Raw genomic sequence first — 13,360 nt, 5'->3', positions numbered from 1 at the left:
ATATTTGCCTTCTACCAGACTCCTGTATCCCACTGGCCTGGGTCTGTCACATATCCCTCCCCTCTGCTCAACTCCAAGGGGTTGGGCAGCTTGGGACGCCAGACAGTGCACACGTGACAAGCCATCGGCATTGCCGTGACAGCTCCCTGCTCTGTGTTGCACACGGAACTGGAAAGGTTGGAGGGATAAGAATCACCTGGTCACCCTTGCGTTCTTCTCTTTGTTCCACTGCATCCATTGAAGAGGGGCATGGTCAGTCATGAGGACAAATCTGCTCCCAAGCAGGTAGTAACGCAATGTTTCCATGTCCCATTTTACAGTGAGGCACTCTCTCTCCACCACTGCATATTTTTTGTTCCCTCGGAAAGAGTTTCCTACTGAGGTAGAGAGTTGGGTTTTCCTCCTCCTCGACCATCTGTGATAGGACGGCCCCCAACCCTACATCTGATGCATCAATCTGCAGAATAAATTTCTTGGTGAAATCTGGAGCTATCAGTATGGGGTTACTGCAAGGGGCAGTCTGTAGGTCTGTGAAGGTTCGCTCTGCTGCGTCAGACCATCTCACCAGATCAGGTCCACGGGCCTTCACTAGGTCTGTCAGAGGGCTTGCCCTTGTGGCAAAATGGGGGATAAATTGTTGGTAATACCCCACCACACCTCGGAATGCCTGGACTTGTTTCTTGCTACTTGAACAAGGCCAATTTTAGATGGCCTCTAACTTATTCAATTGGGGTTTTACGAGACCTTTCCCCACAATGTAGCCAAGATATTTGGCCTCGGTAAATTCTATGGCGCACTTGGCAGGGTTTGCTGTAAGGCCAGCTCACCTGAAGGTATCGAGGATTGTTTCCACCTTCTCTGAGTGGGTTTTCCAGTCTGGGGCATGAATGACCCCATCGTCTAGGTAGGCAGCGGCATAATGATTATGGGGGTGTAATAGCTTGTCCATGAGACACTGGAAAGTAGCTGGGGCCCCATGTAGTCTAAAAGGGGGGACAGTATATTGCAAAAGACCCTCTGGTGTAGAGAACACAGTCTTTTTTCCTTTGCATCTTCGGCAAGGGGAATCTGCCAGTACCCCTTTGTCAAGTTTAGGGTAGTCAAGTTCGGGCATTGCCCAGATGGTCCACTAGTTCATCTATGCGAGGTATGGGGTACGCATCGAAGTGGGATACCTCATGTAGTCGCTGGAAGTCATTGCAAAACCTTGTGGTGCCATCAGGTTTGGGCACCAACACGATTGGGCTGGACCACTGACTGTGGGATTCTTCAATGATCCCCAACTCCAGCATTTTTTTTACTTCCGCTTTTATTTCATCCCTTTTGGCTGCTGGCACCCGGTAGGGCCTCATTGTTACTCTGGCCCCAGGGTTTGTGACGATGTGGTGGTATGTCTTGGTTGTTCGACCCGGTTTTGTTGAGAACACATCTTGGTTCCGGAAGATGATTTCAGACACCTCATTCTTCTGGTCTGGCGTTAAATCGGGAGACACCCTTACCTGTTTGGAGGGTTTGTTTTCCTGGGGTAGGTCTTTTTTGGACAGCTGCGCATGCCTCTTGTGCATGCCAGGGTTTCAGAAGGTTGACATGATATATTTGCTCTTGTTTCCGATGTCCCGGTTACCACACCTTATAATTTACTTCCCCTACTGGTTCAACTATTTCGTAGGGTTCTTGCCACTGGGCCGAAAGTTTACGCCCTGTTGTGGGTACCAACACTATTACTCGGTCTCCGGGCTGGAACTGCCGAACTTTGGCTTGGCGATTGTACTGAGCTCGTTGGGCCTCTTCCGCCTTCTCTAGGTGTTCCCGCGCAATGGGAGTGACTCGTGCTATCCGGTCCCTCATTTGTAACACACGCTCAGTTACATTCTTCCCCTCATTGGGCTCCTCCTCCCAAGATGCTCCTACATCCAAGATGCTGCGAGGGTGGCGCTCATATAACAGCTCAGGGAGAAAACCCAGTTGAGGCCTGAGGTACCTCCTGGATGGCAAACATAAGGTATGGTGGTAAGGTGTCCCAATCCCTCCCATCTTGACTTACCACCTTCCTTATCATAGCCTTCAGGGTTCAGTTGAACCTTTCTACCAGCCCATCAGTCTGTGAATGATAGACCGAAGTCCTCAAGGTATGTATGTGGAGTAGGTCACATAGGTCCCTCATTAGTTTTGACATAAATGGGGTCTTGGTCCATCAGTATTTCCTTTGGTAGCCCCACTCGGGCAAAGATCCCCACTAGCTCTTTGGCTTTTGCTTTAGAGGCTGTGTTCCGCAAGGGGACAGCTTCTGGATAACGTGTAGCATGGTCCAGAACGACAAGTCTATATTGGTGGCCCTGGGTAGTCTTCTCTAGGGGTCCCACTAGGTCCATGGCTATTCGCTCAAACGGGACATCTGTGATGGGTAGGGGTACCAAAGGTGCCCTCAAGTGGGGACGGGGACTGTGCAGCTGACACTCTGGGCACGAGGCGCAGTATCGCCACACTTCTTCATGTACGCCGGGCCAGAAAAATCTTCCTAGAGCCCTTGCCAGGGTCTTCTCTACCACTAAATGCCCCCTAAAAAGACGGCTATGTGCAAGGCTTAATACGGCCTTCTGGTGTTTGTGAGGCACTAGGAGCCGCACTACCTTCTGTCCTTGTACTGGTGCAACCCGGTACAGGAGATCCTTTTTTATAATGAAGTAGGGGCTGGGTCCCTGGGTTTTCCCTTCCATGGGAACCCCATCTATCTCTGTTACCTCCTTCCTAATGTTGTCGTACTTTGGATCTTCAGCTTGGTCCCGTCCAAAATGTTCCTTCCTGGGGCTGGTCTGCCTGAGTTCTAGGGAATGGGTCTCTATTGCTTCTGCCGGTTCGGAGGCATTAGGGTTGGGGTCTGGCTCAGGTGCTTCTCCCTCCTGGGCGGCCTCCTTTTCAGCTGCTCGGGTCCACCTACCTATGAGAGCGACCCTCTGGCTTTGGGTCAGTATTTGGGTTCCCAAGGGCTTAGCTGCCCTTCTTTCCTTTTTTGTCTTTCTGCGCGACCTGGGAGTGGAGAAAATGTCTCGGGAAATTTCGGAGAAAATTGGGAGTTGACAGTCTACTGTGGATGCCTCACTAGCTTCAGGATCCTCCCCTCTCTCCAATCCCCAGGATTTGATGACTTACTCCCAGTAGGGGAAGTCCCTCCCTATGAGCACTGGGTAAGGGAGTTTAGGCACTACACCTGCTGCTACCTCTGTAGCGTTTCCTTGGATTTCAATTTTTACGGGGATGGTGGAGTAGTAACTAACTGTCCCATGGATGCATGTCACCCCTGTGCGTTTTGCCTGTAGTAACTGACTACGTTTCACGAGCTTTCCTGAGATGAGCGTGATGGCGCTCCCCGAATCTCAGTGCTGTGGTCTCTACTCCCTAGCAGAGTGCCTGAGCAGACATTTTTCCACAAATCAGAGATTCACAATTTGGTTCTTGACAGCGTCTTTGCCCATTTATGGAATGCTGACCTGGAACCTTTTTGCCTCATGGGAGAACAGGAAACTTCCTCAGTACTTCTCCAGAGCAGCCCTGGGCAAGGGCCCCAAGGCAGATGCCCTACTGGTGTTATGACAGGGTCACTTGGGATGTACCTTTCCTCCCATGCCATTGATACAAGTTCTATGGAAGATCCGCCAAAACAGAGCTTGAGTCATCCTGATTGCACCCAACTGGCCGAGACAGTTTTGGTTTACGCATCTGCTTATGCTGTCAGTTCACCCACCCTTGAATACCCACATGCTGCTGGACCTTTTAACACTGTATAAGGGCAGGTTCAAGCCCACAGCCAGGTATTTGGATGGGCATCAGAAATAGAGTGCTCATGTTCTAAAAGGGTGAAGTCCATCCTTAACCAAAGACAGAAAACACGCTATGAGAAGCTGTTATTCAGCAGATGGAAGCGTTTCTCCTCTGTGACTCACTAGTGTACCTTTTGACAGGTTTCAGAGTAGCAGCCATGTTAGTCTGTATTCGATGCATCCGATGAAGTGAGCTGTAGCTCACAAAAGCTTATGCTTAAATAAATGTTATCTCTAGGGTGCCACAAGTACTCCTTTTCTTTTTACTAGTGTACCTTGTTTACGGAATCTGCTGGGATTCTTGCTATCTTAGAGTATCTACTTTCAAGTCTTTTGGTCTTGTGCTCAGTTCTCTGAGTGCGCATTTAGCAGCGATCAGCGCTTTCCATCCTCTGATGGATAACCATACATATTCACTCATCCTGTCACAACTAGATTTCTGAAGGGGATTCTCAGATCCTTTCCACTATTGAAATTTGCGCCTCAGTGGGACCTCTGTTTTGTTTTATATTTGCTCACTAAGCCCCCCGTTGAGCCTTTAGCCATATGCTCTACGACCTGTCTGTCCATGAAGTTGGTCTTTCTAATAGCCATAATGTCAGTCCGGCGACATTGGATAGGTCATTGATGTACCGTAACCACTTGAAAAAGACAGCAGCCAAAGTTAACACTCAGAACATGTTGCTCAGGAAACTGGCCAGCTCAACCTGGGGTGCTTGCACCCAGGTACTTAAAACATCAGCCCTTGCCCTCTGCTACTTGAGCAGAGTATTGTGCTCCTGTTTGGTGTCACTTGTCTCGCATGAGGCTGGTCGATGTAGGTCTTAATTAAGCTATGTGTATTGTTACCGGGACTTTAAGTGCAACTCCATTGCCGTGGTTGCCAATACTTAAAACATAGCACCGCACCATATTCGCCATGAGGGGGCCTCCATCATGCTCCTGGTCAAGATCTGTGAGAACAGCTATTTGCCTCTGTATTCAGACCTCTTCAACCACCCACCAGTTCACCTGTCTTATAGACATCCTTTATGGTCACTTCTGCCTCCACAGGACGTGACAGTGGAATGTGCTTAGTGTAACGAGTGGTTAGCGACGACAGTTGTTAATCACTCTCTCATCGCCGATGCAACCATCTGCCTGTCAGCTTTTGACGTGGTCGTTCCTGAACTGGTTTTAAACCGAGCAGGGCAATGGTGCTGCCAGCATTTTCAAAGGGGGTTTCTCTAATGACCCATGATGCAGATATGGTCAACTTCAGACTCTGTTGCACATCCTTGAAAACTGCCCACTGACTTACTTTGACAGTGGACTATTGGCTCTTCACTGGCTGATGACGATGCAGTCAAATGGTTGGGCATGCTGCGCATGTGCTGAGAGAGTCAGAACGGAGCTGGGAGCACTCATGGCAGACTCACCGTATACTGTCTTCTATAAAGAAAAGATCTCTTTACAACCCCACCCTAGATTCATTCCTAAAGTAGTTTCTGAGTGTCATATGAATCAGGTAATTCACTTAGCAGTATTTTTTCCAAAAACCACCACTACAAAGAGAGATGGCTGCATTCTCTAGATGTCCAAAGGCCTTTGGTCTTTTATCTGCAAAGAACAAAGTATGTTAGACACCTAAACTAGTTGTTTACATAACGGAGGGATCAAAGGGTCAAGCTAAATTAACCCAGGGACTTTCAAACTAAATCTCAGGTTGTATTACCCTTTGTTACAACTAGCTCATAGTCCCCCTCCAGAGGAGGTGAGGGCTCATTCCATTAGAGGGAAAACTACTCTGGCTGCATTGCTGAGAGACATACTCCTCCTAAAGATGTGTAGGAGAGCTACTTGGAGCAGTTTGCATACCTTCATGAGATATTACGCTCTGGTCCAGTCATCCACTGCAAATACAGCTCTGAGGACAGCAGTATTACCGTCAACTATCGAATCTGCATCCTCGCACTCAAACCATTTGACTGTCTTGTTAATTTCCCATGTGTGTATTCCACATAGGGACTATCACTCAAAGAAGAAATTGAGGTTACTTACCTGTAACTGGAGGTTCTTCAAGATGTGTGGTCTCTATCTGCATTCCACTACCGCCACTCCCATCCCTGCAGATTATTTTGAACTGCAGTAAGAATGGGAAACAGGAGAGGCGTTGGCATGCACCACCTTTATACCCTCGATTCTGAGCACAAGGGGATCTACAATGTAGGTGTAGGCCAGCTGACAGTGCTTGCAAAAAAAATTCCTGACTCAGGCACATGGTGTATTCCATAAGAATACACCATGTGTATACATATCCCACTTGTGGAATACAGACAGGAACCACGTAAGTGAATTCCATTTGTTTGGTCTCCTGGTTTGAGTCCAAGGATACTCAAGAGAATTGGCTGGAAACTAAAGGCTGAATCTTCATGTGCTTTTCAGGGAGTGGGCAAAAGTGGCTGTCATGTTTCCACTGCCAGTTCTGGGGGCAAAGGGGTCCCTGAATAAGTGGCTGCTTTAAACTACAATGGTTGTACAGGCCCACTGGGGGTACTGGAGCACAGTATGCCCCAGCCATGCCCTGAATGCTCCTGACACATCCACCATGGGGGAGCGGGGAAACAGGATGTAGCAGCATTGTCTTTACACCACTTGAGGTTCCCCACTCCAGGAGAATTCTCAGCAATCTACTTAAGGCATCTTGAAGATTTTCTTGCACTGCTAGAGCATATCAAAGGGGATTTATTGAGTCTGAAGATCTGCCTCTTATACTGTTTCTGTGTGGATTTACATCTGACTTTCAAAAGCGAAAACTGAGATGCATAGTGGATAGTACTATTCCATCATGTTAGAGCTATTAATGTGTACTGCTTTCTTTCTGACTTAAAATAATCTGTTTGTATTTTATTATAGCATTCTTCAGCATCCAAATATACTGCAGTGTATTGGGCAGTGTGTGGAAGCCATCCCATATCTTCTGGTGTTTGAGTTGTGTGACTTAGTAAGTAAACTTAATAGTGAAAATCGTAAATTTAGTAATAGTTAGAAAATATTGTTTTCTTTAGAGTATGTTTTAAGAGGTTTTTGTGAACCTAATTATTGAAACCACCTGTTCGAGGAATATTTCAGAAATGAAGAGTCAAATGAAGGTATTTTAAAAGGTAAATAACATTTATTTACTTTTTTCAGTTACTGACCACAAAAGCAATATTTGTTTATACTTAGCTCTCTAAGGTCAGGATTTGACTTCTAGTTCGTTGTGGGACTTTCTAAAGAAGAAAATTATTATACAGAAAGTAAGTGTTGTCACTTTGTTCTTCCTGGACAACAGAATTGTTAGTATATCACATTTTGAAAAAAAAAAAACAACCCCCTGCTAATTCTATGCATGAATGAGGCAGAGGTCCTGTGGGGGTGGAGGTAGGGAAGGAAAGGGTGAAGTACAGGATCATCTAACTGAAGACTGGTATCCTAATGCATAAGCCCAAGGGAATCAAATAAAGGTTGCACAGGTAACCTTAATACATACATTTCCTAACTTTTGAGAATTTGAGTTTAGTGTTAACATTCTTTTAATGTCATTTATTAATGTAACTTCTTAAATTAAGAACTTTAAAATTTAAAAAAAATTAATTCAATAAGGTGGAAATCTGTTAACACTTCATATGGATTTTTGTCAGGGTTTGGGATCTTCAGATCCACAACACAGTTCTTAGGCTTCTAACTGATAGAATAGAAGGCTGTTATCTTTCTTGTGGATTTGGCACTAGAAGGACATGGTGATGAGATTCCCCAGTCGGTTTCACAGCAGTTTGTTAGCAAAAGAATGTTGAGACTCGGGAATAGTAGGCTCAATTTCAGGTTCTGTAGGGAAGGGTTCTCTTATGGTTAACAGACTCTTCTGTCCCTGCCCCTCAATCTCTCCCTGTCCATTTCTACTCCTATTTTTTCTGGTTTCTGCCCCTCTTGTTCCTGCACAGTTGGCTTTCCCCTCTGATCCTATCCTTCCTGCCCCCAACATTCTCTCTTCCCCCTTGCCCCTCTACGTTCAAATCAGGCAGCTTCCTCTTTCTCCATGCTGTGAGGGTGGCAGCAGGTGGAGCATTGAGAGCATAGGAAAGACAGTCTTCACTGGTCTCCGTTCCAGTTTTTGCTGCTACAGTAGCCATTGGCAGTGGGAAGAGCAGTTGCAGAGAAGGTTCTGCTTAGTCCTGGTAACCCTGGGTTAGAACATGTTTGGTCTCTGTGGGTATGGTGTGTGCACAGTCTGGTTGGAATGTAGCTGCTGTTAGGAAATGGAGCGTACTCAGTGAAAAACAGAATCTTTGGAGAATCTAGCTGCATAACTCTAGCTAGCCTATGCTGAGCATGTGCAAACGGAGATTTCAGAGGCTTATAAACTGCCCAAAGGTAAGCATATTTTTTATTGGCACGTTCCTAATGCCGGTATGACCTCCTTGCGAAACTTCAGTTCCCTGTTCCAAAATATGGAAAGTTAGAGCTTCTCAGATGCTTTTTTTACTCAATTTTTTTTAATATGGGCAAAGCAACTTATTTTTCCGTAAATTTATTTTTGGAAACGTATGAACCATTTTCCATAAATTTCCCAGAAAAATTCAGCCTGAGGTAGATACGGGTTGAAATTTTCTGTGCCCAAATGACTAATTTGGCAAAGTTGCAAGCAACTGAAAACAACTGTGTAATGGACAAGGAGCTGCTATGTAATAATCTAAGAATACTGAGATGTAACAATTTTATGAACACTCTGTGACCTTGTCAGTGAAGTCAAGTTGTTTGTATACTGGGTTCTAGGACTTCCCTGTGTGAATTCATTGATCTAGCTTAAGTGACTGGGGAAGAACAAACAGGAAGGCAACACAGTAGCTCCCTGTTTAAGCAACCTTGGACAAAACACTTCCAGGGTCAGGGCCAATTACAGAACTATGCTGTATTTCTAGGCCCCTGGCCAAAGTGACACAGCTGTTCTATCAGTATTCTGAATGAAGAGACCAAAAGAACAGTAAACAGTTTAAAAAACCTTTCTGAGGAAATGGGAAGGTGGTGGTGGTAGAGGGGAGGAGTCCGTTGTCAACAGCTGTTAGGGGGACAGGTTGATACAGAGAGACTCTGTAGGAGAGTCTAAGAGAGTTGGATTTTTTCCCCCAGGTTCCAGGGAATGGTAAGCCTTGCAGACAGATGGACAGGGCAAACATAGGGGTTTAAAGGATTGTGGTTTCAAAGAATTCCTAAATTTCATTGCAAAATGTATGAAGGCAGAAATAGACTCAAGTGTGCATATATAATTTACATCAAAAGTAAATCTTCCAGAAGCAATAAAGTAGTGATTAGGCTTTGCTTGTAAAATTTTCATTGTTAATCAGTTTTACCAGTATAAAATTCTTTCCCTAAAAGCTCAGTGCACAAGTATGATTGTATTCACATTAATTGATGCAAGCAATTTCAAACAGAATAGCAGGGTGAACCTATGACTTTTCTCAGAGGAAATGCTAGTTAACCTCCAAAGATGACTACACTGTTTTAATCATTGGCTTTTTTGCTCAGATTGTATTCGCTGGATTTAAATAAATTGAGACACATGAATCCCTGATAGAATATCAGTCATCTTTTCTCTTTATAGAAAAATGATTTGAGTTTAGAAGAAAGTTGCGTTTTACACTGCTTATGTTAACACAAATAAACACATAATCAGCCCTTACTGCCATATTTCTGAGTAGTTAAATTATTTAACTTGACTTTAAAAATTACTCAATCTTAAAATGTACAAGTTGCCCTACTTCACTTAGTACAGAAATATTCTTTTATACTCTCGTTTGGTTTGAGACTTAACAGTTAATGCCAGAATTTATCATGGTCCAGTAGAAGGTAATCCAGAGAAGGATTTTACTTATAGGGGATAAAATAAACTTTCAGCTTAATTGCAGCCAGTAAGCTTGACAGCCAAAAAAGTGGCTTTCATAAACCTGAATGCAGTTAAATTATCTCATTGACATGGAAAAAAAACACGTGCTGGTTTCTGTTCCAAGCAAACTAAAAATTGTATCTAGAAGATAGAGTAATAAATGTATAATTAAAATATATAGTAAATTAAAATTAAACAAGGCTTGCCTGTATAATTTGAGTTTTTCAGACTGAATATCTAGACTACCTGGCGGAGTTCTGACCTCTAGGGTAGGGTTCTATGTATTGTGATTTTCTTTTTTTTTAATTCACTGAGAATACTTATGTGCTAGATGCCAGACAGGCAAATAAGATGTGGTCCCTACACCAGAGATCTTACAGTTAATCAGACATCATAAGGGAAGAGGTAAGGATAATGAAAAACAAGATTTACTACTTCAAGAACATATGTGCGGTACTATTAAACTAATTTCTCAGTCTCATGCCTGTTTAGATGGTGAGGTGGGGGAAGAGGCTAGGGAGTGAGGATTAAAAGGCAGTAAGATTTGGAGTGAGGGTGGTGGAGTGGTGAGAGTGGAGAGGGGAATATGGGATGGGTGAGGAAGGGCCTCAGGGATTGGAGTTCTGTGATTGTAGCAGTCCAAAGAAAACTCAAGTATAGATATCAGTTCTGATATCCAGAGTCTGCTATTCTAGAAGCTGCTTCTACTGCTGTGGCTGCAGTAGAAACTGCTGGTGGAATTTCTGGGCAGTTTAGGCAGATATAGAAAAGGTGGCAGGCCCTGCACTAGCCTTGTCCCCAGATGACTGCTGCTAGGTGTACATGGGTATTTGCAATGACTTGAACCTTGCATACTCTGCCATTCAAGTTTCCTCAGTTCCCATTGTGGTCCTGGCAAGGTTGGTGGCTAGAGTCATTGGTGCCTTGAGTGGCTTCATGTGGGTCTAGTGGGAGGCAATATATTATATATACTATAGCAATATCATCCACAGTAAAATCCTTCACTTTGTTACTAGTATTTGTGAAAATGTGTGAAATTCTAGTCAATAGAAAATAAATTTCCTGTGTTAACATCTGCATGAAGAGGAAACTGATTTCTAGCAATAAGATGCAAATCATGTTTGATGCAGGAACTGTTATGCTTTCAGAAATTACCTGAAGTGACTATCCTTTCTGGGGGTGAGAATTAATCCATTGTTCATGGCACTTCTGGCAGTAACGTGTCTTTGTGATAGAGCTATTAAATTTATTTTACCTTACTCATTTTACAAAACTGAAAAGGAAGCAAATGAACACTCTGAAAACGTGTAAATTTACATGGGTGGCTGGGTAAAGAGATTAAATCCTAATTTTCACTTTGTAACATAAAGAATTAAAGCCAACTTCTTTAAAATAGTTACTGTAGAAGAAGTATGTGCTTAATATATGTTACTTCATCTTAAATGATCCTGTAATAGTTTACATGATACTTTGGGTGCAGTCTTCTGATCTATAATTACTTAATGGTAAAATGGTTACTGTCTTAAGATGGTGCCAAGTTAGTATAGTAGCCAGCTTATTTACCTTAATATATTACCAGCCAGATGCAGCCAACTTTTTGTTAGCACAGCAAATCCTTTAATAGAATGACCTAAATTATGAGCAAAGAAAACTTTAGAATAAGTGGAGTTACAATTTGTATTGTGAGGTTGGCTTACCTGTCAAAATCTACTTCTGCAGAAACTCTCTCTCGGAGCCTACGAGTTTCATGAGCAAATGAGGTCAGCAGCAGTCTACAGTTATTTGAAGTGCTCTGCATGTGCTTAGAACATTGTGTTGCCGGTGAAGTCTCAAATAGTTGGAGTCACAAAAAGAGCAGCCTTCCACTGACAGTCATTTTTAAAACTTCAGAAGCTAGGTTATTTGTTTTTACAGATATCTTAATCTTTCAGTGTATGAGATTCAGGACTCTCAATTGTGATTAAATTCTAATGCTTGTGTTTTTCCACAAGTCTTATTTAATAAACTTAACTTTCCTTAGGACTGTGAAAATCATCTTTCCCCCATGCCTTTTGATGCAGTCAAATGCTGAGCACCTCTTCGTTTTGTCACAAACTGTCAGCTGAGTACACTACCTGTTGAGAAGTAGCAGCAAAATGGCAGCATTCATTGAAATAAATTAACATGATTCACAGTGAGATCTAAGCTGACCAGGGACAACCTGAATTTTCAGAACTTTTTATTAGTAAATGCACAATGCTGTAGTGGCATAAAGGCTTTATAAGTATGTTTGGGATGGCTACATTACTTAGAGTGCTAAAGCCATGATTACGTAATGCGTGTCATCCCAGATGAATCCCAGGAAAGTCATTATACAGCCACATACAAGTTGTTTTTGTGTCCTCCTTTACTGATACTTTTTATATTGCTGCTTGGAAGGTAGATTGCCAGAGTGCTTGTCTAGATGGAGAGTCAGTACATGGCTGTAAATTTACAGTGCACTAGCATGTGGTGCCCGAACTGTCTGTGTGGACCCTGCTACTGCACATTAAAAGTTCACTAGTGCTTATTGATCTGAGATCAAAGCACACTAAGGAACTTCTAGAGCATGGCAGTAGAGTCCACATGGATGGTTAGTATGTGGCACGCTAATGTACTGTAGATTACCCCCTAGCTTGCTGTGCACTGACTCTCCCTTTTGATAAGCCCTTAATTACTGTGTACAGTGACAAACTAAAATGCATTTTAAAATGCATTTTAAACTGACTTAAAATAGCTCATCTATAAAACATTGTTTTATGTAAAACATATATAGCTAAATTATTTACTAAATGAGAGCCCCATAGTCCATTTTTCTCCCTAAATTTTAAAAATGGGTATCAGAAACTCCTATTCAGTGCACTTGAGAGACAATCTAGGACTTTAATCCAACTGGAGCAAACCGTAAATGAACAGTTGCTGTCATTCTGAATGATAGTTTCACAAAGAACATATTGACTGTTATTCTTGCAGCTTGCTGCCATCTAGAGCTAGCTAGGCAGTTCTGTTCAATGCTTTTTTAACATGTAATTTGAAACTGAATTGTATAAGTGAGGATGCTGTTTTCCTAGTGAACTAAATTTTAGTTTGTGTGTATGTTTTCACTGGCAAGGTAAACAGTGTATATATTGACATATGCATCCTATCTTTGAGATATAATCCACATATCAAATTATGGTTTGAGTAGCAGCGGTGTTAGTCTGTATTCACAAAAAGAAAAGGCGTGCTTGTGGCACTTTCGAGACTAACAAATTTATTTGAGCATAAGCTTTCGTGAGCTACAGTTTACTTCATCGGATGCTGTAGCTCACGAAAGCTTATGCTCAAATTTGTTAGTCTCTAAGGTGCCACAAGTACTCCTTTTCTTTATATCAAATTAAAACAATTGTCTAATCATACATTTAACTGTTCTAAAAGACTAATTCTATAGCATGATGAAAATATCAAATATTTCAAACTTTATGAAATTAGCATTGAAAACAGGGCAGAAGAAGAGATTATAATGAAGGACCCAATGTACCCATAATAGAAAAGCTACAGATTGCTTTAATTGTAAATAGTTATACTGATTTAAAACAAAGGATTTATACTAAACTTATTGTAAAAGCAAATGTGGATAGAA

General features: G+C 42.8%; 1 protein-coding gene across 3 annotated transcripts in view; it reads left to right on the top strand.

Moving 5' to 3' along the window:
- LMTK2 (lemur tyrosine kinase 2) overlaps nt 1-13,360 on the top strand; it is an 89,453-nt gene that overhangs the window by 37,955 nt on the left and 38,138 nt on the right. For all 3 annotated transcript variants that reach the window (XR_012161123.2, XM_073362133.2, XM_073362134.1), the window contains one exon: nt 6,714-6,801. Coding sequence is in view for 2 of the 3 variants with exons in the window: in XM_073362133.2 (XP_073218234.1) it covers nt 6,714-6,801 (88 nt within the window). In the remaining variant the exon portion in view is untranslated. The remainder of the gene's footprint in view (nt 1-6,713; nt 6,802-13,360) is intronic.

Source organism: Lepidochelys kempii, chromosome 10 (genome assembly GCF_965140285.1).
Source record: "Lepidochelys kempii isolate rLepKem1 chromosome 10, rLepKem1.hap1, whole genome shotgun sequence".
Taxonomy (NCBI): domain Eukaryota; kingdom Metazoa; phylum Chordata; order Testudines; family Cheloniidae; genus Lepidochelys; species Lepidochelys kempii.
Note: the sequence above shows the minus strand (reverse complement) of the source record. Positions and strands in the feature narration are given on the sequence as shown.